The sequence below is a fragment of the Amphiura filiformis genome, chromosome 15, assembly GCF_039555335.1.
Source record: "Amphiura filiformis chromosome 15, Afil_fr2py, whole genome shotgun sequence".
In the NCBI taxonomy this organism is placed as follows: domain Eukaryota; kingdom Metazoa; phylum Echinodermata; class Ophiuroidea; order Amphilepidida; family Amphiuridae; genus Amphiura; species Amphiura filiformis.
The window spans coordinates 6,885,740-6,913,069 of NC_092642.1; the positions used below are offsets into that span (position 1 = coordinate 6,885,740).

Genomic DNA, 27,330 nt, shown 5'->3' on the forward strand with positions numbered 1-27,330 from the left:
TGTTCCTACTGGCTGCACTTAACAGTGAAAGGTGTCGTAACATTGTTTGTTTCACTTTGAGCAATGGGCTATTCCATTTTGAAATCCATATTCCCTCTGTGGAAGACATGCAAAGAGTCTCCCACACAGGGGGGTGTAGATTGCAAATGGAGTCACCCATTCAGGTAACCCTATTTGAAATTCATAATCCCCATGTGGAGGATTAAGGTTGTGTCTTCCATAGGTGTGTAGATTCCTAATTTGCGATCTCAATGAGAGTGGTTTTGCTTAATGGGTATACTGTAGACAGTCAATAAAGTGAAACAAACTGTACAATAATAAAATCATTGTGATAGCCCATTTCGCACGACCGCAGCTCGTCTTACATTTTTTTATGACCTTGGTTACCTGACCAGTATACCAGGTCCCCCATGTATTTCACATATTTATGATTGTGTGTTTGTAATAGATGTATGAATGAAGGTATGTAACATGTACATGTGTATAAAATTGTAATATTTTGCATCATAATTATAGAGATTATTACCAACTATTTTACATTAATACTAGAGCTGAATTATCAAGATCATGAGAAACATTTAGATGATTGTATTGTATAACAACAGCAGTTGTGCCTATCATCAAGTCAGTCATTTAAACAAACAAATATGTACTAATATGCATTCTATTAAATTTGGAAACAAGGTTTTTTTTATTAAAACCTGATTTGCTTGTTAGAAATGGCATGAAAGGAAAATGTGTTTTCACATTCTCTTCAGCAATAACAAGTGTCATTTCTATTAAAGTTTTGGCTTGACAGCAGTTACAAATGAGGCTCAGCAACTTATTTAAATCCATAACAACAGGTGCCCAATGTTGGTGGAGCTTAAATTGAATTGAATAGAGTTTAATATATGTATGCAAATTCTGAATTCTTTTGCCAGAAAACCTGTTCGGTCTAATGATGTGAAAAACTTTCCTTATACAAGATCTTAAAAACATAATCCCATTTTTAGATAGATTGACTGACAGCCTTATCCCCCATTTTTCCTCATCAAAACTGAGATTTTGGTATCAGAAGCAATCTCATATTTTTCTCATTATATCTCAGTAAAATTTAGCGCCTGGGATATGATCAGGGGTAGACATAAGGAGCAATAACCAGCTGGCCTTCGGGCCAGCTTGGAAGGTTTCGGGCTGGCCCAAGGGCAAATCTACTGGTCCAGATTCTATTTCATTGTGTTTCTAATATTGTAACGTGTCATACAATTCTTAATTATGCCAAATCCCCAACTGGCCCATCCAGACAGAAAATCTCCTTACCTGATGATAAAACTACTGGCCAGGGCCAGCAGCTAAATCAACCATTATGTTTAGCTTTAGTAGTCGGAACAAAAATGTGATAAAAAGTGGTAATTACCATCGGAAATGTCTACTATCCTATGGGCCATTGTTATAAACGCTTTGCTTCTCATATCAATACTCCTGAAGCATTACAACTCAAATGTGATTGTTTTAATGGTAGGCCTCAGTGTAAGATGTTTTAATGGAAGGCCTCAGTGTAAGATAGCAAACAAGATAATTATGAAGAAACAAACTGACCACCCACCTTTAAAAACCTTGTGTAAATTCAATTGAATGCATAAATACTGTTGTTAATTTTAATTCTCGGACAAATGTATGAGTGCAGTCACTATGCACATGCGGATGCTCCAATCTTAGCAACATCGTGTGGTGAGATTGGTTTACTATTTTTCAAGTTGTGCATAGTTTACAACATCATAGGTGTGTGGGATGCACTCTGTGCTTTCAAATGTACAGGTCGTGTGTGAGAATTTAATGTAGCAACAGTAGTAGTACAAAACTTTTTACATTGAAGACCTTGTGGTTTGTACATGTATGACAAATATATATCCTTTAGGGGTACTACACCCTTCGATAAATTTGTGTCTATTTTTGCATTTTTCTCAAAAACTAATAACACACTGGTAATATAAGTTATGTATATTATAGGGGCAAGGAATCCAGTTACTACACTGGAATTTCAGTGACCCAAGACAAGCGGTTTGTTATTTATGATAAGAAATAAGGTACCGCTAGCATGTACCTCATTTCCTATCATATATACTGAACCGCTTGTCTTGAGTCACTGATATCTCAGTGTAGTAATTGGATTCCTTGCCCCAATAATATACATAACTTTGGTTACCAGTGTGTTATTATTTTTTGAGAAAAATGCAAAAATAGTCAGAAATTTAACACAGGGGTGTAGTACCCCCTTAAAGGGACAATCAGGGATTGATTTTCTGCACATAAGATTAATATTTTGCCTAATTGCTCCACCAAGTGAATATTGAAGTGATCAACTGGCATACAATTGATCACAGCAGGATACTACGCTTATATCATAAAATATTGCACATACCGTATTGGTCCGAGTATATATTGAATTTTTTTAAATTTTTTTTAGGTCAACCATGAATGATCCTTTTTTTTTTACAATTTCTGGAATTTTTTGAAAAATGGGGGGTGGGACTATACTCGAACGTGGGACTATACTCGGACGAATACGGTAATTAGTTGTGTAACTATAAAATAGCTATCAATTACTTACATTTGTATTTGATGCCAGAGTATGTCATCAAAATTCATCAATGCCAGGTCAACTGGTTCACACTATCTGTGTTCAGAACCACTATCAAAATGATCACAACACAAGTCAATGGGTTGCTAACATGTGTGCAAACCAAGCCTGAATCTGTAACTAATGTATGGTGTATTCAATATGACAGCGGATATAGCCATGGTTCCCTATTAAAAAGCTTCAGGAGAAAATGTTAAATTTTTTTTCTGTATTAGATTGCTTTTCATTTACATTGTTTAGGCGACAAAACACCCTGTTCTCCGAGTAGACCAACTTGCCAAGTAGTGTTGGTTGGTTGGGATTTATTATTTATTATTTTTCTGGAAAAGGCTAAATAATCATAAAAACATCTCTGAAAGATTGCAAATCTGAAAAAAAAAATCAATTTTTTTTTTGCTAACAGTAACATATTTTGAAAATGTTCTGATTTTTTTCTAAAAGCATTATTATACGGATGTTGAATTCCTGATTATACAATTTATAAAATATAGCAGTCTCAAATGTCAACCTTTCCATATCACAAGGCGAATCCGAATGAAATGGAACAGTCAAAACTTGACAGAGTGATATAGCAGGCCATATTTGTTTTATATGACGATGCAAAACAAATTATTTTCCAACCATTGTTTTTCCCCACCAGGGGTTAAATTGTATTGTCCAGAAATTGTACAAAATATTCAATGGCTCAAATCGATGCAATCATGATGTAATTAAAAATTAATCCACTTCCACCAAAAACAACAGCTGTTTTTTAATTTCACCCAGTTAAAAATAAATCCCCAAAATGCAAAATCTGAATCGGTCAGGCCAGTAGAACAGCTTTTTTCTGTTGGCCTTATTTTCACATAATTTGTGTTTGATCCAAAAATGCTATTTTGATGAATTTTGAGGTGTTGTAGCTTATCAAATTGCTGATTGTTCTTTTAATATTGCATTTGCATTCACATTTTAAGACCATGTATGTATAATAACTATTCATGTCAAATCATAGAGTCTATGGTCAAATATATTTCCGTATATCAAGGGCTTCCAATATGTAATGATGCTTCATATATTTTCTTTGGTGGATTCATACATTCTTTGATTCAGTTTTGTACTAAAAAAACAAGACAAATGAAGAGATGATTGTTTTATTATCATTTAAAAAAAAATATTTCTACTTTTTTATTGTCTTATTCCATTTGCCTTAGTTTTGACAATTTGTATTTTACTAGTGTTTCTTTGTAATACTGATTATAGTAAACTGCACATACAGGCCAACCTCATTTATCCATACCACCTTTTATACGGATCTCTGTAATCCGGCTGTGAAATATTCACAGGAAACCATGTATTTCGAATGCCCAGTGCCAGAAGTGGGCAAGCTGCCCTGTGAACATATGGCAATTTACACACAGTATACTGTACTCATCTACACATGGCAGCAATTGCACTTAACCACTTCTGGCATTGGGCAGTCCATTTGATGCTTTGGCACCTATAAATTTCCTGCTCTGAATGCTTAGAATGATGTATCAATATTACATAAAGCACTGGAATCCCACCTTACCCCATGTTGAAACAATGTTTTGTCATCTCTAGTACTTGGGGCAGTCAATGCAGATACTTATAATTCACTTATCCACAAAAGAAGTTGGACTGTAGTATTGTTAATGTAATAATAAGAGGTAATTTCAGGGAAAAATTTGCATTCAATAAGAAGAAATGGATAAATTTGTTCTACGCATTTTGATACCACTTGTCACAACCTTAAATATACATCCATTAATTGACACAGTAGAATTAAAAAAGTGACAATATTTGCATCGACTCAAACTTGCCAGTAGTGAACAACACCTCTAACGCAATGAGCCCATTTCGAACGGAATGAGAATGTTCCGCTTTGGAGGAGCGAATAGTTCAATTGTAATTTTTGAAATCTTACTTTTTTCATGCAATTTGCAGGATCGTTACTTAAAGCCATATTATAACATTTTCAAACAAAATAGATTAGCATTTCTTTGCCATAAAATGTTAGCTTTTACTGTCAGATATATCCCCTTTTATTTTTGAGCCGAACAACTGACGGCAAAGCAAAGAAAATTGAAATTTACTACCAGCGCACATGTCGCCAATACGTACTACTCCTTCGGTCATGTTATAGTACGACCTTTTGTTGTGTATATCACCGTCCCGCACGCCGTGTACGTACTGTGTTTTATGAACATCGTATGGGTTCGACTAATAATTCCATCGTAATAGTAAAGCGCCGGATCCGGCGTTTTATTCAAAATCTCGAATTTTGACAAAACTACAGCACCTAGAGCCTTGATTTTTGCAGGCTATATTGGTTTAATAAAGTACAATTTAATCGTGTAAAAAATGAATTAAAAAAATTCAGTGAGGCGTCCTCCTCAGCAAATGTTATAATATGGCTTTAAATCAAGTTGTATGGTATCAAAAATGCTGAGACCAAATTTCTCCATTTGTAGAACCTGTTAATTTCTTGTAATCCAGAATGGCACCGATGTCCACCTTTTGTGTTCTAAGAAAATGGTGCATCATACTCAGAATAACACGTAAAATTTCAATTATTTTGGGTGTTAATTTCATCAAGATAAATATATTTTCATGCATGTGCAACAATACTTTTTGTGTAGTGTGTTAGATCATAGTGAAAACTACAAATGAAGTAAATGAATCTAAAGATTATATATCCCTATATAGAACATGAAGAGTGCCTAACCAGTATGTGGCAGTCACATGATATGTACCGTTAATGTCCTGATTTTTATGTAAAATTATATGGCCGATTAGTCGGAATGAGTGCTGCAATTTAATTTACCGAATTGCTTTTTCATTTAGTTATTATTTTGACTAATACTAGGAGAATAAATTGATTTTAATTTAAGTGTATTTTTATTATATTTGTTTTGTTCACAACTCATATGTACTACTTGTAGTTGATTTATGAATATAATAAAAGCCTATTTTAGGTTGTGAACATTCAAACAAGGAATTTGTTGCTTTTATTTAACTTATGAGGGTTGGATGTCATGGTTATCTGGATCTCAATTTAATTATTAATTTATTATGCAGGATGTATTAATTATTATACCCTACCCTCCCTCCTCAAGACTTCCCCATTTCAACTTCCTGTTTAAAATGCTGGACAAAACCCTTGCGTCAATCGACCCATGAGTTTTCAGATCCTGCACCAAAAAATAATTGTGAAAGTGAATCTTTGACTAATCTTTGCCCTTATGTAGATCAGTAGATGTTTTTACATAGAACCAGCACTGATAGATAGGTGAATCTTGACCTCATGTTTTTTCTTGTGGTGAATCTTGAACTAATATTTGCCTAAAAAGAATATTTGAAGAGTGAATCAAGGTGTGGGTTGAGAAGGGTTGGTTCAAGACTCTCTTTGACACCTGCATTAATGTACAAATCCAATCTGATTTTCTACTTGGAGATTACAGTTCCAACAGGTGACTTCCTGGGATGGAAGATATGCGAACAAATAAGATGGATCAGAAAAAGGGGTACCAGACTATCAACATAACAATGGAATATTCTTTAAATCACATATTACGATCTGCTTTTCAGAACCAAGCCAGGAAGAAATGAGCATATCACTAAAAACCGGTTGATCATGACATCACATGAGTTGACCTATAATACATGATTACAATTAGAATGCCCTGTTGTTTCACATCAAGCAAAATAATACAGGATAGTCTATGGCAGAACTCCCAAAACCTTTGTTCTAGTTTTGTCAGTGATATCATGTAGCTTTTGTAGCCCTTGTAAGCAAGTTTGATAACAATTTTGGTATTACTTATGTTTAGTTGCTATGCATCTATCATCTCATATTACATGGGCAACACCATTTTTTTGGCGTAAAACAACTCTGCTTCAATTCAATGTTAAAGTAAGAATGTCACCCAGTTATAGACAATAGATGCACAGCAGCGGCTAAAAACAATACCTTGATTCTGTAAATATTGATCATGATACAAACAAAAGAAAGGCAATCATTAAGAATTCAAAATACTTTGTATTCTTTTTTAAAATCCCATTTCACATCTTATCAATATGACTTGGCATACAGACTATATTAAAGCAAATTTGTAAATTCTCTAAAACAATCTACATTCAGATTATCACATTAGCGACTTCGTGTTAACTTTTTTTTTCAATGTCTTCCACCAATTTAGAATCTCTTTACCATAACATAATTCCAGTTTCTTTAATATACTTTGATTTCGGCACATTTTGTGACATGAATTTTGCTATTTGAATGTGCGCGAAGGGCGAAATTTTTACAATTTTGCTGTATTTTGGCCAAAAAACATGCTGTTATTGAGGTTAAAAGAAAGATGCATAGGGCAATTTTGGGGTCCCCAAATTTTGGGACCCTGGACCATCTGGCCCAATGGTAAATCAGGCCCTGTTCTCCATTATCAGCCCTTATTTAATTTTCGGGGCCCATGGACTTCATCCACCCTGCCCCTGCTCCCCCCCCTTGCTACGCCCCCGATGCTTCAGCTTTTGAGCAGCAAATGATGTGTTTTGCTTGATGGTATCACAATTATGCAGGCAATTATGAGTACTGTATAACAGGTCATTTTCACAGGGGCAATTTTTCACTATTTTAACTGTTCTGATCAGTTTCAAAGATTCTTTTATCTGCGGTTTGAAATATGTGTATTGAAGCCTAAGTCTGTATGCACAAAACAAGTCAGACCTGGTCTAACTGTAGAGGTCAGACTTTCCTTTTCCTCCTTTAATCCCAGCAAAGTCCAGCAGTTAAACTGCAGCCACCTAATGTTTTAGAAGCTACATATATTTTAAAAGCTACACACATTTACCCTAAACAGTATCTACAATAGTAACAGAATAAGGTATGTCAATTCCAAAAAGTTCCTTATCCATAGGATTAATATCCGTAGATAGACCAAGTTAGACCTGGTCTAACTTGTTTTTGAAGCAGCGCCCGCAGGCGATGCTTCCCTATTTAATTTCACCGAAATGACTTGCATACGATACGATAATCGAGCTCAAATGAGATCGAAAATTGTAGGTTAAGCACATGCACATTCTGTATTTCTTATGAGTTTGTTTTATATGGCAGTACATGACTGAGAAAGAGATTAAACAGTTGGTCTTTTTAACAGTCATTTGTCATGGGTTTGTTTTACACATAATGTCAGTAACTGACTGAGAAAGAGATTACATGAGAGTAAAAACATAATGCATTGCGAGTCAAGCATACTAGCGACTGATAACAGCTGTTACGTCATCATTTTCATCTGGGTCGTCAATGCAGCATGGTCAGTTGATATAAACAGTCTTATCTCTCACAACTCCCGTATATTGCGTGTGAGTATAGGCCTAGATGTAGTTCACACAGTATTCAGTGGAATAAACGAATTGGAGTTAACAATAATGTGGTCATGAATAGCAATTTAGGAGCCAAATAAACTTGTTCTGCATAAAATGTTGTCAATTAGACCTATAGCAAACAAATGCCTTGGATATCGATTGGCAAAGCATTCTTCAATCTTCGGATGATGATGTACATGTATAGGGGTGCTCATGACGGGGCCAGTTCATGTCATGTCATGATTATACTTTGATAGAGGACGGGAGTAAAAAACTTTGATTAAAAAGTGTTATAAACACAAGGAAAAGCAATGTTGTCGGAAATATTCAATTATTCTCATGATCATACACGATACAAAATATACGTGGGGGGTCTCCCTGGTTGGAGGTATACGGGGATGTGCCACGGTTTTAGGGTACCGTACCTTTCTAGCGATTTTGGTATATAATTATGGGTGGGTTTTAAGTGCATTGGACCAATATTTAAATGATAAATCCTTGGCGCTGCTTAACCCTTTTAAAAGGTTTTTTTTATTAAACTAGTTTTGTGCATATATGTGTTTAGTGTATTAACAGTGGGATTTTAAATTCACGGTTGCCTGTGTAATCACGAAAAGCATGAAAATTAAACCCCACCAAAATGTTCCCATTATAAAGTTCAGTCCAAGAGAACGCCAAATATGGATCAGGAGTATTACATAATAATACCCTGCTATGACAATAGCCGCACTAGGTTAATCGTATAATCTCCTTATGTGGTTAGCATGACTGGGCCAGGAAATCCACAAGGTCAGCCAATGTATGTACATGTATTCGGTACATGTGCCGTATCTTTTACTATGGGTGATAAATTTCTGGTTTGTTTTATTTCAAAAGCGCAACATTCGATATTCTAAAGCTTGGTCCAAATCCAAGAGAAGAACCAACTCTAGTAATTTATGTGGTTTCAAATTATATCAGACGTTGCCTTTTTGATAGAAATGGTGTTTGTTGATGTGCACAGTTTCCCATTAGATCATAACATGCTGTTGTACATCCAAGGTCAAAGGTCTTTTAATCCATATTTGGCGTTGTTCTGGGACTGAAGTTTCTCAATTTATCTTGGGCAATAGAAACAAATTAGTTTGATCTTTGGATCGACCATCAATGCTAGGTCGATCCTCATTATTTAAGAAATCAATTAATTGACCATTATTAATTGTGATAACAGGTAAATCTTTGCATGTATTGATATTAAAAAGTATACATTTAGCATTAATTCTGATTAATTAGTCAATAGTTCATAAATAACATGTATCAAATCAGCATCGATGATCGATCCAAAGATCAAACGCATTTGTTTCTGGTGCCTTATGCTGGTTTCATACTTTCTGCCACTTGCTGCTGGCGGTGTGAAGTTTCATCATGCCGCTTGCACTTTTCTGCAAGTGGAGCGGCACACCGCTGAGCGGCAGCGGCATGACTCTGAAAGCCACACTTGCCGCTCAGCACCACTCCAAATCATATATTTTGTTCTCATACGTCAGAGCAACACTGCTCGGAGTTGACTTGAATTCAACTCCCAGCGGTGCTGCCGCGGCGGCAAAGTGGTGGAGTAACCGATATATCGGCGTGCCGCTGGTGACGGCTAGCGTTTCTAGTGCGACTGCGCAGTGAAGTAAAATCATTTTCAGAGCAGCAAAGCGGCAAGCGGTAGGAAAGTATGAAACCAGCATTCGCCTATTACAATGTTTTAAAGCTAATTTAAATAACAGACAAATCAAGAAAAGATAGTTGAATTGGAAAACAAACCAATTAAACATTTAATTAGGTTCCCACCATCAATTTACTTCATGATCATTTTGATTAAATAAATAATGTGAATTAACAACTACAAGCATGATTTAAAATGAGAAATTAAACCACTAAATGCAATAACTGTAAGACTTACTGGTGAGAATACCATCAATTTGAGGGCTCACAAAATGAGCATAAAGTTGACCAAATAACTGAGAGATATTCCAGATTTGAAATCCGCATTTTACACCCCTTAAAATCACCTTGAGGGCCAATGACGCCACTCTGTGACGTTATTTGGCGAGGTAGAGTTCTGATGGTTCTGTCCAAGGACAAGCACAATGACCCCAAGGACAAGCAACCCAAAGGCAGGCAGAGTGGACTTGTATATGGTATTCAGTGCGCGGAGAGTTTCAACTGTACTGACACTTACATTGGAGAAACATCCCAACCACTTAAGAAACGGCTACAGCAACATCAACATTAACGCTCCAGTTCGGGTCCTGCAGAATCAGCGGTTTACACACACTTAAAAGCCAGCAAACACGAGGTGGACCTACATGTAGAGGACGTCAGAGTCCTTGACCGCGAATTACGGTGAGTTAAAGAAGCCATCTGGGTGCGAGCAGAACCACTGTCCCCAACGGAAACAACCTCTCACACGCCTGGGACAGAACCATCAGAACTCTACCTCGCCAAATGATGTCAAAGGGTGACATCATTGGGACTCAAGGTATTTAACATCACAACCCAGCTGAAGGTCAGTAGTACTGACTGCAACGTTGGTTGCTCCAAGGTATCTTTGGATTAATCTGGTTGAATAGATTGAAATTCTTCTCTCACTATTTTCTATAGTGTCCTGGTGACTTTTATGCTCATTTTGTAGTATCAGATCATTATGAGTTAAGGGTTTCTGGCTCTCAACCCTTGAATTGTTCTTAACATCCTGATATTTACACTAATTGCAATTCACCACATGTGATGAACATTGCTTAAGGGGGTACTACACCCCTGTGGTAAATTTGTGACTATTTTTGCATTTTTCTCAAAAAATAATAACAAACTGGTAACAAAAGTTATGTATATTATTGGGGCAAGGAATGCAATTACTACAGTGAAGTTTCAGTGACTCAAGACATGCGGTTTAGTATATATGATAGGAAATGAGGTACATCCTAGCGGTACCTTATTTCTGGTCATAAATAACAAACCGCTTGTCTTGGGTCACTGAAATTCCAGTGTAGTAATTGGATTCCTTGCCCCTATAATATACATAACTTTTGTTACCACTGTGTTATTAGTTTTGAGAAAAATGCAAAAATGGACACACATTTATCGAGGGGTGTAGTACCCCCTTAACATCCTGATATTTACACTAATTGCAATTCACCATGATGAACATTGCTTAACCCTTATGCAACACTCATTTATACAGAATCTCTTACAGTTATTTCAAAATCTGAGCTACTGGAATAATGATTATGTGGAATGAAAAAGTCAAAACAAAGGTGAAAACTGTACAACCAAGCCTTGAAATAAGTGGACTGAAACCAGGAGCAATTTGTTTTTGAACATTGCTTCTGGTTCACTGGGATTTTACAAGAACCAGGAGCAATTGTTGAAGAAATAGGAGCAATTTTCAAATAGAAATCCTTTTCTATACAATGCAGCATACCAGCGTACTACTGCATCAAGTGCAAAACTGGAACCGGGAGCAATTTTTTTGGAAAATGGGTGGCTTTACGAGAGCAAATTTGAAGACCCGAGCGCAAGAAGACCGTAAGTCTACTTGGCCCTTAACATGTATACACTAAAGTTGCTCCCAGCACCTGCTTATTTCAAGGCTTGTTACAAACCCAGGGTTACAAAAAATGTCATTGCTGAATTCATGCCACAATCCTGCTCATTTTTACCCCCATGATCCAAGCTTGCAACAATTTTCCAGACCTAAGCATGATGAGCACCACACCACATTAGCAGTGTTGACATAGCCCATTTTAGTCAAAACGTCAGGTTCATCACATCGTGACGGATATGAAGAATTTGATTAAATCCATAGTGAGGAATATGTATAATTTGGTACTGACGGATGATGAGATTTCACCGATAACTTTTGCAACCTATTACATAATGAGATTACGGTTTTACAATATAATTTTAGGGTCCATACCTATTTAACACTGTGCGGCATTTCCCAGCCAAGCTGCTGTTTGCTGCAGCTTACTGCAGCCACAATATTTAAGCTCCCATACAATGAGGGATATCTCAGCCAAGCTGGGAAATGTGCACTGATATTTAGGTATGGACCCTTAATATTATGGTATTTCAATTAGACATGTGATAATTTTAATTAATGTAGTAATTTAATGCAGTAATTGTAATAGACTTACTGTGAATTGTTGAACATTAATAGCAAGTTTATAATCTATGTCTAAATACAATTCAACTACTCAACGTTTTTCCCAATGATAATTTCTTGATAAATTTGTGATCAACATCCGTCACTATGCGATACACCCTGATGTTCACATCCATCACTATGCGATACCTGTCGAACAGAAAAAGGCACCCAAAATCTTAAATATTTGTGCGCTTTTACTCAATTAGCAGGGAAATCACTCAATTGAGGTTATAATTCAGCATTAAGTGATTAAAAAATCTGTGTATTCAGCAACTACATTGTACCCACATTATCCATTAAGTTAGATAATAATTTTGTCAACATCACAAAGATTCTAATTTGAAGTAAACTATCCATAATATACTTGCTATTACCAATTCACTACTTGGTAAGATACATTTTAGACTACTCCTAACAAAAAGTCAAAATTAAAATACTCATTTATTTATAAAATCAAATCTATGTGAGATGTGAATTTGGAATATTTTTTTCACTATATCATGTACAAAATATATCACTTGTGTATTTGGGGCTATCAGGAAATCTGATGCATCTGACTGAGCTAATGTACCATACTGATGGAAATCAAATTCATCGTTATAAAAGAATTTCTTTGTTTGATTGTCAGAAAATATGTTTTTGTGAATCTTATTCCATATAAACATTTCGGTAGAAAACAAATCTTCCAGATATTTTTGTTTTTGTATTAATAACCCTAACACCCAAAAATCTTACAAAATCTTACTATGAAAAATTCTGCGCATGCATGAATCCCAGGGTCTCGATGGCGCAATCACCCTAAGTGTTATATGCATGCGGAATTGCTGGCGGGCAGCAATAACCCGATGTAGCTACCGGTCCGTGATCGTGTGGTTGGCATGCGGGGGGCAAAGGTTCGAATCCTAGGGGTGCCAAGTCAAAAATTCTTCTTCTCCTTGACTTTTTCGGATCTTCTTTGACTTCCGATCCCAAAAAGCAGGGTCCAGTGTTAGGGTTAAAGTGTTTTATTCCACAGCAGCTGAAAGGAGTATCCCATCATGCATTGTAGTATATCTGCATGCTCCATAACAAATGTATACAAAAAAATAAACAAGAGCCGTTTAAATATTGAGAGCTATGGATATATAGTTTCACAATACTTCAGGGGTCATATTTTTTCAAACAAATGTCTAAGCTCCCCTGATTTAAGCCAGTAATTGAAAATTGAAGTGAGGGATTTTGTGTACATTTTCTATGACACGTTTAGTTCTATTATTGTACCGCAAAGCATAATGGGATACTCCCTTTAGCTGCTGTGGTTTTAATGCATCAAACACTTGCTTTTGGAAAAGTTTTATCTTCAAGTTTGAGAAAGACTTTTTTTTCTAAGGTCAAGTACATCAAAACTTTTCAAAATTAAATTCCACTGAAAAAAAAAACCATACGCTATCTGAAATGTGCTGTTACTGTGACATACCATGGAAATCTGCAAAAAGTTATATCACTCCACAAATTAAAAAAACAACAACCAGGAAATGCAACCTTTATAACATACCCAAAAGTATGATATAATTATAATACAAAGCATTGTTTAAAAGATGAGGCCACAAAAAAAAGAGGTTGTCTCAGTGGACGGCATGTAAATAGTTTTAATATTTGAATTTTAAGCGCATTTATAGTATTTTTCCCATGTTTCTAGAACATTTCTTTGTAGTTGTCAGGGAAAAATATGAAAATAAGGCGAGTTAAAATGCAATAACAACACCAAAGAATTTGCGCATTATTGTGTAGCCTCAGTTACATGTAGGAAAAACAAAATTACATACCACTTTCCTGTTGTTCATTCTCGTCAGAGACAAACCTTTTTTTTTGCCTAAATAAACACTCCACTGAAATATATCACTGCATGTATAAACCAAGGGTTGTGAATTTAGGATAGCGTGAACTGGGTTCTTTTACTGTTAGACAGAAGATGCTTTTTAGTTTGAGCACTTTCAACATCCACTGGGTCAAATATGTAGTCAGCTCATTCAGCTCAATAAAATGAGTATACAGACCAAGATCTCCCACACTGCACAGGTTTGACTGGTAAAAATGTTAAATTTGTGCAGTTATTTGAACTGCAATTTCACTAAAGGAAATCAAAGGATTCATAGATTGTGCATTATCTTTTTCTTTCATAGATAGTGCAAAGTTTCGTCCATAAGTAAAGCTCTTTTTTTTAAGGACTACATTGTGGCAGTTTCAAAACAATATATTTTCCATCAAATTCAATGGAATTAGCAAGTCACAGCGGCAGTTAAATTGAGCCACGGTGAACACTTTTGTGATGGATTATGAGAAGCGTCATCCTCTAACCATCACCCATGCAATGTGTAAAAACTAGGCTTTAGAGTTCAAAACTTTTGGTACTTCAGTAAGTGACTACACTACAAGAATCCTATTGGGGCTGCCTGCACAGGTACACCATCGGCATGGCTTGTATTGTGCAGTACCAGGGGAGGAGTACCTATGTAGTACCGGTACAGTAACACCACTGGTGGCCCTGTGCAGTAGCAGCATTGGTACAGTGTAGGTAATTTGTGTACATCACCGGTATGTGGTACCACTCAGGTACCTTGGCAACGGTGTTCCTGTGCAGGCGGCCACAAGAGGAATCTTGTAGTGTACATCATTATCGGTGTAATTTATTAGGCAAAAAAATTGTTTTGCTTGTCCTTTCCTGACCTGCACTTTTCTAGACAAATCTGGAAAACTTTTTACTGTAAAAAAGAATTGATTAATTCCAGAAAAGGTGTTTTTTTTTCAGAATTTTTGACATCCTGAAAATATTTTTAAACAGTTTGCTCACACATCCAAACTGTTTTAAAACATGAATGATGTGACACCATAGAGAAATATGATCAAATATCTCAAATCATATCAATTAGGTTTTTTAATTAAGCTAATTAAGCTTGGCTATAAAATTTAGGCGAGTTAGATTGGATACTGGTAGCCGTTGTGAATTGGTCGACTTATGGTATCTTGTGAACAGTAATGACTGTTGGTGAAAACTGTTGTGGTTACTTTGAAGTGGGGTTGGCGAAGAATTCAAATATCACAGTTACACTTTTGTAGATCTTGTGGTTTTTGAGTTATGATGTAAAGAGTGTTGAAACAAAATATCTTCATAAAACAACACATATCTCAAGAACCACAATACATTAAGCAATTTTTGAAAGTGCATGTTTTGCATTATATACCCATTCAAGTCTTGAAGGTGTAACTTTTCATTAATCTCATAATCTAGACCATGAAAATTGAGGTTTTTTTGGAGTTGAAAGACCATGGCTACTTTATCTGGCCTTAAAAAAATTAACAGAACATAAAAACAAACCCACAAAATAGACCTACTCCTCTTGCAGAGCAAAGACATACAAGCAAACAATTTTTTTGCCTTTATTACATTTGAAATTTGATGTTCACTCAAGGAATTTCAGTCTTCCCTTTAAAAACATAACCTTCCTGCATTACAGTATGAGAACTGATTATGGTTAAATTAAGCTATATGAAAAATATATTAACTTCAAACAGATCAACACTGCAACATTTTCATCACACTTTTGCAATTCATGATCAATCAATAGTATAGATAATACCCAAAATCAAACATTAACGGTTTCCCTAATTTCCGTCAGAATCAAAATGGTACCTGTTTGGAACACAAATATGTTACCTGCTTTTTCAGTCACATGTAAACCAGACTACGAGCATTGAAATGCGCAAAGCCAAGGGTATCGGATATTTCTATGGAGCTTAATTTTCTTCCAAGGAGACTAAACATGCACTCTGATCAGGTTTTTGTAAGTAACAGCACAACATTTCTGAAATGTCCAATGCCCTTGGCTTTACACACATTACAATGTCATAGTCAGGGGTCTTAGCTAGGATTTGACAAGTGTCAGTCATTTTCACCAAACTGCCTGTCCAACATCTGACCCTGAAAACAAAAACCAGAGCCCTGCCCCTTCTGGTGATTCAATCAGTTCAAATAGCTATAAAGTTAATTTTTTTAAACTTCCGTGGTCCGAGCTGTGCGCCAAGCGTCTACGAGCGTACACACAGAAAAAATAAGCAATCACGCTGATTGGCTGATCAACGAACTTGACAACAAGTCGGTTGACCCATTGGTTGTCTGTTCGGCGCATAGTAGGCGACCTTGTCACTTTTACGCGATCGCAATTCACCAGCGCGTACCCCGACCACGGAAGTTTAAAGAAACCAACTATAGTCTTGATTTGTTTGACTGGTCTTTGGTTCACAAATCTTATTCAAGCATTATTTTTAGAATTTAGCATATATGTGACATAATCTGGTCCATGGGGGCCAAAGGCGGCAAATTTGAAACTGAGATTTAAAGGTAAAAATATGGATTAAAAAAACAATAAAATACATAAGAAAATAGGCATCAAAAAACTTCGTAAATTTAGAACCAAGTATGCTAGACCTTTGCTGTTTTCAGTAAATGATAACCTATTGTATGTATAATGTAATAATTACAGTAACTCAATTTTCAAAAATGCCTCCTTGAGCCCCCATGGACCAGATCGTGTCACATAAGTCACAGGCATTAATTTTGCCCGTCCTAGACCAAACTGCCTGTCCAAAATGACAGGTGGTTAGCTTACACCCTGGTCATAGTCTAGTGTACAAGTCACTGATTTGATAATACACTTTTACCTTTATATGCTCCAGGTAGTCGCTGTTATCTACTATACAAGACATACCTATCTATGTGCCTATTAAACCTATAATACCCATACGGGTTACCTCCTTGTGTTAAGAATGACCACTCTTATACCTATAAAACCAGTCATGCTTCTTAGGTCTGACACTCTTCTCTCTAGGTCGAGGACTATGATGGGCAGCTACAGCCTGGAGAGGTGACTTGGGTGACAAGCTTGACATAGGCACCAAGGATGGGTTAGGTATCTCTACATGCAGCATCTCACCTATATTGCTATTTGACGTGCCCTGAATTGCTTCTGAGGTTAAACTTGACCCTGGTACAGACAATGAAGTAACATTTTTGAATTTGGCACTTGTATCTGGTCCAGAGTTTGTGATGAAGTTAGTAGGGGTAAACCTTTGGTGAGATTGATATCTCCAGTTTGATTATTTCCACTGAGGATTGTACCTGAGTAGTGTCCGGTACCCCTGGCTGTGAGGCAATCCTCTAAAGTCTTTTCGGAGTCTGAGTAGCTAAGTTTATTGCTTATCTCTGAGGTGGTTGTGGTGTCATCATCATCAGAATGTGTGTTCTTATCTTGCAGCTCTTTTTGAACGCTTTCCGAGTCGGATTTTTCAGCGTCATCTTCAGGCAACTGTTTTTCTGACTTTTCTTTCTCAAATTTATCATCTGCAGCTTTTTCCGATGCATCGACAAAACCATCATTGTCACAATTGTCTAATTTATTATTACCGTCATATTGGCAGCATTGTCGCTTTAAAGCTTCATTCTTGTCCATTTTCTCTTTCGGACTTGGTGATCGACCTTCGACCTCCGTTGTTGCATTCTTCTCTTGAACTAATTCTATGTTTGAAGTATGTTTTTCAGATTTTTCTGCTTCTTCAGCTTCTGATTTCTCACTACCTTCAGAATCGGATTCAATAACGCCCTTTTCTTGTTCTGCGTCTAGTTCATTGAGCTGTTCTTTACTTGATCGCCTTGAATTCAATTCTTGCTGTTCCCACAAAGACAACTTCAGTTCCTTCAAATCTTCGTCAGACTTCTCACTAGTCTCGCTCTCACTTTTCTCTGTGGCATTGTCATAATCTTTCTCAAAATTGGCAAAATCCAATTTTTCTTCTTCATCCGAGTCTAAATCAGAGTTGTCTCTGAGGGAAATTCCTAGAAGTTCTAATTTCAGCCTGTAGTCGTCCGACTCTTCCATTTCTTCAATACTGATGTTGTCACTCAGACTATGATCAACATTTTGCGACCTTGCCTGACTTTCGTTGAATATCATCCTTCTTAGAGTTGGAGGAGACAGGTTGTCTACTTCGCTCTCTATATGAAATGGGTCGTCATGAAGTGGTTCATCTAAGGTACAGGAATAGACTTTGAGGTATGGATGTTGGATGGCATCTTCTGCAGTGATGCGTTGACTGGGGTTGAAGGCCAACATGGCTTCTAACAAATCAATGGCTGTAATACATAATAAAATGAGAATACAAGTGCATGTTATTAACCAGTATAATGTCTGCATCACTGAAAAAAATACATACATTGAACAGATTTAAAGAACAGAATATTTATTAAACAAGGTTCATTTTATCACAACAATATGGAAAAGGAAAACTATAGTTTCCTTGCTAGACGTGCAATTAAGTCATGAAAGTCCAGTCAAAAGTGACTTCTGTAAGGGTTGGCCCAGAGTTGTAGCTGCAACATTTTTAGTGCTGGGTGGCATTTGATGACAATCTTGCATATTTGGAAATTTGTTGTCAAAATTGATCAAATTCTTGACTAATTCAGCAAAATTGTGCAATTTTGGACTCTTGAGCAGTGGGCTCTAATACCAAAATTGCAGCTGAGTGCTGGGCTCCAAAAGTGAGTGGTGGGCTCTGCCGCCCACCACCGCCCACTGTAGCTACAACCCTGGGTTGGCCAGTACATACCGAAGGTGTGTTTCAATAAACTTAACACATTGTAGTGTAAAGCACCAAGTCAAATTTGGTCCTATAGTGCCATCAGTCATGTCGGTGCCCGGTTTATAGGTACCGATGACTATTTCCATCATACCCTATTACCCTGGTGATGTAATAAATTGTATCAAGCATAATAATTAACATTTGCAAATTTGCATATTGTTATCATTTTCATTCAAATAAAAAAACAAAAACACTGCGAATGATCAGGGTACGATAGAAAGAGCAATCGGTACATATCGGGGCACCGATAGTGCTATAGGACCAGTTCAGACGTTGTGCCCATGTATCCAGCCACAAATCTGCAACGACTCTTTACTCATCATAACTTGATGGTGTGTTCCTGTTACAAATCCCTCTTACTTCTTAGTGAAATGGTAGTTACGATATATCATAATTACAATTGATTTTAAGACTTGCGCTGTGTCATACAAGTTAGTGACACACACCCCACTGCAGCAAATATCAAGTGGAAAATTTGGTATTAACCAGCAAAATACTACAAAGATAATATTAGCCAAGTTGGAAATACTGGGAAATACCAAGAAACACTAGTAAACTAGCATTAGAGTTGAAGCACAGATTCTAGAAGGAACTAGAATCTGTGATTGGAGCTTATTTATACCGAGGTGCGAGGCAAAGCCCAAAGGGTTCTGGCTCATGTCTCAGCTGCTATGAAATGGCTTCACAACCCAACCACCTGCTCCCTGAAAGAACTGACTCCCTTTGGCTTGGTTCTTATTGTTCAGAACAGAACGCTGTTAACATGGTTAAGCCGCTGACTCTGCCAGGGTGCTGGTGGTCGACCAGTGATTGGATTTTGGAGTCATCCCAAAGTCAAGATCAAGAGCCAAATTACAGCAATTCTGCTCCTTGCTAATTCAATACAAGCTTACCAAATGGATCAGCATCCGGGATGATCTGGCAAAGAGGGCGTCTTGGTGTTCCCTTGTAGTTCTTCAGCATCTTACTTGGCAAGGAACTCAAGATATCATGGAGATCTGCCTCTTGAAGTGGTATAAACTCTAGAATTAGCATCATGTGTTCCAAGTCATGGTCTGAGGGGAATAGGGGTTTACCTGCAAAAGGCACAGTGTTAAAAAAAGCAATAGAGTAAAATAGGGACAATTTCACAAGGAATGAAACAGTTGTGACTATATGGAGTTTTACAATCCAGGTGCATACTTGCCTTCACACCTGCACCCGTGGTCATTACTTTTAATGCTTTCTTATGCTATTTTGTTTCTAGAAACACTGTCTATGTGGATGTACTCAGTTCCTCTGCATCCCAAGAAATTGAAACTTCAAATGGCCATAACTTGATGTGCTGAGTCAGCCATGACTGTGACAAGAATGTTGTATAACATTGATTTTGAAATTCTGATCAAAATGTTCACTAGCTTATATAAGGGGTGCACCATTTGATTTCCAGGGTAGTATGGGAGTTTTTGGGAAAAAAACTTTGCCCACTAGTGAGATGAAAAAACTGGCCCACTTGTGAGATTATAAAAAAAAAATTAGCCTCGCTGATGTGCAAAAAAATTACCCAATTAACTCTGTATAAAGGTATACATTACAATTGACCAAAAAAAAAAAAAAATCTCTAAAAGGCGGTGAAAAAAAGGTTGCAGCTGAGGGCGGTGAAAAAAATAATTCTGCCTGACCAAAACTCCCATGCCCCCCTGAGAATCAAATGGTGCACAGTGTCTTCGACCCTATATCTTCATGGCAGGAATCGCCATGGTAGGTTAAATCCACAGCCACGATTAGCCATTTGGTTCAAACCTTTAAAGCTCTTTTAAACTAATAATTAGTCGAGGGACATAACTAAGGCTACTCACAATAGCCGGGTAATCGATCTTGGTTGTGCGTGATTAAGCTTGTATACCCCATTGAGGTCAATGGTCATCGACTTTTATACTGCCTACAGTGAGTGCAGCTGTACTACACGCTGCACGCTGTAGTCCATAACAGGACCAACGCAATATAAAATGGTCAAATTTTGAGTTCAAAGCGCACAGCCAATTTTCAAAGCGCATTCTAGCGACTATCATATCTGTTCAACACGTATTTCCAAGTTTATGAGACCAAATCTGGTTTCTTGAGAAAAAACTCATGCCGGGAGAAACTCATCATTTTCTAACCCGGTATCAGAAGATTTTCGCCTGATATCAAAATCGTGCATAGCAATTCACGTGTATCGATCCCGTGTATTCATTTTAGTGTCCCTTCTGCACCAAATAATTATTAGCCAGGCGGTGTCGGTGTGTGGTGCGTCCCTAAAATACCATGATCAAAGTATCTCAAATTATCCTTTCCCTCATTCAGCCTCATGCTGGGTCACATGTTGTACCCCCCTCTTACCTAAAAGCATTTCAGCAAAAACACAGCCAGCAGCCCACACATCTATTGCTTTGGTATAGTTGGATGGATGTAGCATCAACTCTGGTGAACGATACCGTCTTATGCCAACATTCTGAGTTAGATTACCCTGTAAATGCATTTCACATGTTTCATAAATATAATTATGCATTTTTGTAAACATATCATAAAGCACAAACAAAAGGGTAAGATAAATAGTGAATTGTTGATGATTATTCCATGTTTTTACCACAAACTTTGATTTTGTTTATGACATAAAATTATGTTTAGTCACTCCATATTACTGCAAGTAAGAATGCCCTTCACACCCTAACATTAACTCTAAAAACCATAATCCTATGTATACTTCGTTTGGTTTATAATTGAATACCTGAGTGGAAGGGCCCAACTCCATTTTACAAAAATGAGTTTATCATAATTATCTTAAAAGACCTGTACCGTTTCCATTGCAACATCATTTATTTCACATACATGTTATAATGTATGTTTATGTACCAGTACTAAAAGTCCCTCAAGATGAAAACAGTCTGTCTCTTAAAACTTTTCCAAATATTGTGTTTTTTGTTAATATCTCAAAAAGAGTGTTGATGGAGTTGGGCCCTTCTTCCACTCAGGTATGCAATTGGTCATGCCAAGTTTCTTCATTTTTCTCGTGAATTATAATTATCCTTAACCGTATCTTAAATCCTCTCCCAAAATCTTAATCCTTAACCCAAAAACACTTAAATTCTAATATCAATCCTATTTCTAAATACAAACCCTAGCCCTATAATTTGGTTCACCTCATCCAGATCAAGTTCGGTAGTGATGTACGCTCACCACAGTATTTCGCTCACCGCAGTATTGAATCGCGCATAAAGTTTAACGTTCTGAGTGTACACACATGCGTACAGGGACGGTTTGTCGGCACAAAAAGCATTGACATCACTACAACTTGGTGAACCAAATTATAACCATATCCTAATGCTAACTCATCAACCTACTCCTGAAGGATATTCTTTCAATTTTTGCCAAAATGTTCATCTCTAATCTCTTTATGTTCACCTTATGACAATAGTCAGGATCCAGTATCCTTGCCATGCCAAAGTCACCAATCTTGAGCACTAAATCTTCCAAGTTGATCAACAGATTGTCAGGTTTCAAGTCCCTGTGTAAAACATTGGAACTATGCAAATATGCAAGACCTCGCAGCAACTGATACATGAAGAGTCTAGTGTGTTCTTTAGATAGGATACCACTGTCTATAACATGGTGCAAATCAGTGTCTAGTAGTTCTTGTACCAGATATAAGGAATTGGAGTTTATTGATTCATCGTTGTCTTCTTTGAGGTGAGCTTCGTCTGCATCCGGATGTAGAATGTCGTAAATTTTCACAATGTTTTCATGTTGAAGCTTGCGCAAGATACGAACTTCTCTTAATGCCAACTGACATCGCTTCTGGTCACTGAGGATATTTTTTTATAGCCACGCTTTTGTCGCACTTTTCGCTGTCGACAGCAGAGAATACAGTGCCGCCACCACCGAAGCCTAGAGGTCGTAGGTCACAGAAGCGTGATCCAACGATGAAACTTTGATCTTGGTTGGACGGAATGGAATCATGTTTCTCAGCCATTGTACACATAAAAGTTTATAAACCTGGAACAAATCAATAGGAAAAATATGAGTTAAATGTACATTGTAGAGTAATTAACCAGAGGTTCCTTTGGCCCATTTGTTTTTATACATTTCATTGTTTTTTCATGACATGGAAGTTTTGTTGGTTAGCTAATACTACATGTACATGTAGTAATTGTAGTTGATAACATAAAAATTTTGTTTGAAAAAAAAGTTGGTTTATTACACATTATTGGTAATGTCAGAAATGGATCATTAGCCTTACTAGGATGAGTGCTGGCTGATCTGATGATTTTCTGTTTGGACTGTTATTCACGCACCGGTACCATATTATTGTTGATGTGCCCCAGGCCTAGAAATATGTGACAGTGTGCACTGTGCACAAATCCATTTGGATTCTTGCAGGAGAATTTGGCGAGAATGTGCTCAAAATGTACACTGATGCTAGGGCTTCTTAACTAATGGGTAATTATGTACTCGGATACCCGATTGAATTTTCGGGCGGGAATCCGGGTACCCGAAAATCCAAAAAAAAAAAATCTGAAAAAGAAGTTATAAATAAGCCCACCATTAAATTACTTGCTAAAAACAATGCATTTTTTAAAATTCAAAGTTATAAACTTTTGCTTCTATTGAACAGGCAGGGACACATTGAATTAGTATGCATTGCTAGCTGTTCAATAGAAGCAAAAGTAATTAAAATGTTAAATTTTATCCATCTTTGAAAAAACAAAAAATGACCATTTTTTTTTAAGTAGCTCAGTATTTATCTGGTTTCCAATCTTGAATAACAAATAATTTAAGGCCTATAACTTTTTTTTGAGCTAGCTTGTTTATATTTACCATTCCGTTCACAAAAATTCATAGGCCGAATCACATACAAATATTGTCATGCACGGTACAAAAAGGTGACTGGTGCATATATTACGGCATGGCAGCAGACAGGTTGCGCTGTCCTCTGACCCCGACTATTCGTCACGTAGACAGACCGTGACCTGGTTAAACACGTACAAAGCAGGGGATGCGACTGCGAGCCGCCATTTTGACACGTGGTATCTAATCTTCAGAAAAATTACTTTTGTTGACGTTTTATATCAAACAATTTTCGATAACGGATTTCTACTAGGATTTCAATTTTTTTATTATTGAAGGTACATGTAGTTTTGAGGAATAACACGGGATGTTTTGAGTTTTATTTCAACTGGTGGTGTAGGAAAGTGCTCGTGAATGAGGCCGGGGAATGAGGTTTTCTTGTTTCAACGATCCGATAGTAGGATACGAAACGTAGGCTAAAAATGTCTAATGACGTCATTCATTCGCCATGTTGACATGAAAACATTAGCTGCTGCGAGGTCAGTGTCGTTCAATTCGTTACCTAAATAAATTCCTTTCAGGATATTCTGATTTCACTTATTTATAATGTGTACGAACGTGCTCCATACAAACTCAAAATTATGAATGCAAGGTGTTAATTGCTGACAATAGAAACATTGTTGCAACGTCATTAAAAACAGGTATGTACTAGAGACGTTCGCTGAAACGTGATACAGGCTATAGAAAAATTATCAAATTCGTGTACATCGTGGAACATACTCTTTGCGTGGCTGTGCGTCAGTGTCCGATTTACAAATTTTTTCCTACCTGCACTGGTGCATGTAGCCCAAAATTTCTACATGCACAGCAAAAAGTGTGCATGCACCAAAATTAAAGCAAACATAAAATCACATTGAATCACGATCATTGTCAGTTAAGCTTGTAATAATATTCCCGGCTCCACTGTCATTGTCATTTTTATGCCGATCACTCGCCGAATTCTTAGCCAAAACACTGGATGCTGTGGCATCCAATATCAATTTACTGTTCTAGAACTAGTTGCCGACGAGGTGCACGATTTCCAGAATGATGCAAGTGTTTTTTGAGCTATTTCCTTTTTGCTGGACATTATTATGATTATTTTCCGTGACGTAAACAAATATTTCCCACGGTTTAAATTCGGTTCTTTTTTTTTTCAATGAAATGAAAATGACAGCTTCTACATGTGCGGAATTGGTGGATGACGTCACATTACGCTAGCCCTCTAAGGGAAGTCATAGTCTCGGACCAGACTGTATGTGGCTATCTCGAATGTTCGTTAGGATCGACAAGTATCAGACCGACGCAAACTGGCTGTGTAGGAGACTAGGGAAGTCAATGAAAAAAAGTGACAGTTCTCACGTGATAGGGGTATCGGGAATTGTCAATTGTGCGATTTGCGCGAGCCCTTCTAATGAAGTCAGGATATTGCGCTAAAAATAGATTGGGTTTTTCCAAATCAGACTGACTGCTTGTTTACTTTTGTATATTGCCTTGTCATATCGCTAGCGCTAAAATCGTACATGCACGCGTGCAGGCAGGTAGTGAAAAGCTGCATGCACAGAGGGAATGTTACATGCACTGGTGCAGGTATGCAGGTGGTAAATCGAACACTGCTAGACATGTCCACATTCCTTATTATAGAGGGCGACATTCAATCCAAAAAGGGAAATACAAAAATTTGAAATTTGGACACCAGAAACTTGACGACGTAGTCTAAAATGTGCAGTACTTTATCCTTGATACAGAAGTCAGCATGCAGTGAAAGTTAGATTTCATAAAATAAAATCGCCTTTGTGTAAAATGGATCGCCGTGGTGAAAAATGATGCATTAGGCCAAGTAAAAAATAAAACATGTTTCACGTCCGGTTTTCAAAAAAAAGGAGGAAGATCGAGGGGGCTTTTTATTTTCTATTTTTTATCGCAAAATTGGCGTAAATACCCATACTTAGAGCTGTTTTGGCGTATACAATAATGCCTGGAAAAAGGAGGAGGCCCTTTTTATTTGTTGTTCTGAGAGTTACACCCCCTCTAATGATCACAAAACCTTCCTAAAATGTGTCTGGTATCTTAACAAGGCTATAGAAAGCATCCCAACTTCCTAGACATATTTTTTGAAAAGTTATAACTAAATTTCAAAAAATAAAAAGATATTTGAGGAAACCTCAAAAAGGAAGCGGAGGGGCGTGAAACATGTTTATTTTTTTATTTGGCCTTACATGTTTTTTTTTAAAAACAGACATTTGCCCATAACTTCGCTAATTTTTGACCTACAGACATGGTTGACCCCTCATTTTTTAAGTTAAATAATCACCTTTTTAAACAAAATAATTTCCATGTGAAATATCCTACTTGAAAATTTTGTGAACATGCCTAACACTGCTGTGCGTAGTATGCAGTTGTACGCAGATAGCCTCGCTAATATGGACGCGTAGAGCATGTAGAGTAGCGTTGTACAATGTTGTACGCGCGTGTAGTTTAGCATGATTAGTCGCGGAGTAACAAGCGTAGTTGAATGTTCCACGATGTTCACAAATTTAATATTTTTTCTATAGTAAGGCAGTCTGCATCATCATCATGCATGCATGTGATGTTTTTTTTTGTTTAGCATATTTTAGCATGGACTGGTTAATTTATTTAGGCTTACCTCGTACTGTAGAACCTCAGCACTTCGATGGTTATATGGTAAATCAATATGTTAAAACTCAGTATTTACATTCATCGTTAGAAAGATGACCCATCTAATCAAAATTACTAAAAGCTGAACCAATGCAAACCCTGTTTTCTGGTTCTTTTTGTTTGTGTTTGGTGGTGAAATCTCACACAACACCACCAAACACCAATTACATCAGCTGAAACAATTCAATGTTTCCATATTGACAATTTGTGTTTTGAATAATAATTATAAATATTGTAACTCATCTGCTAATATTTTTGTTAAATTCAGTTACGTTACTTTAGAAAAACTACACATGATATAAAAAAATATCAAAATATGCAGTTCAGTGTGTATAAATCATGAAAGTGGAATTTTTTCTCAAACAAATAAAAAAAAAAAATTTCCTGATAAAAACAACGTCTTTCATTTCAAATAGGTGGCGCTATACAGTATTTTTTTTTTGGCTGGCCGGCCCCGGGGGGGGCACAATTTTGTCACACATTTAAGGGATCTGTTTTGAGCGTTTCGACAGTAGGCCTATCTTTTGTGGTAGGCCTACATGAGAGCACATCGAATTGCATTCTGAATACAAAGAATGTCTTTCTGATATCAAATAATTTCATTTTTGAAATTCACGATATAGGGCCTAATACAAATTTTATGACAAGCCTAGTTAAAATTTGATATTTTTCACATTTTTGATAAACAGTCCTCGAAGTAAATTTTATAAACCTAATGAGTCTTAAAGTGTATGTAGCTGGGAGGAAAAGCCGACGATTAATTGAACATTTTGAGCTTTCATATTGGAGATATGGATTTTTTCCCCAAAAGACCTAATTTTTTTGGTGTTTTGGGAAAACAAATCCATATCTTCAATACGAAAGCTCAAAATTTTCAATTGATCGTCGGCTTTTCATCCCACCTACATACACTTTAAGTAATATCATGATATCAAAAAATATAAATTTTTAATCATTTGTCATGATG

The 27,330-nt window shown here is 36.8% G+C and overlaps 1 protein-coding gene across 1 annotated transcript; it reads right to left on the reverse strand.

The window, feature by feature from the left end:
* Positions 1–17,012: 17,012 nt before the first annotated feature.
* On the reverse strand, positions 17,013–26,553 carry LOC140171186 (uncharacterized). The gene is given in 6 exon segments (XM_072194386.1): positions 17,013–18,333; positions 19,733–19,915; positions 21,201–21,327; positions 22,263–22,671; positions 22,673–22,853; positions 26,332–26,553. Coding segments are annotated over 5 exon segments (2,043 nt in total). The 5' UTR covers positions 22,840–22,853; positions 26,332–26,553; the 3' UTR covers positions 17,013–17,176.
* Between the last annotated feature and the right edge of the window lie 777 nt (positions 26,554–27,330).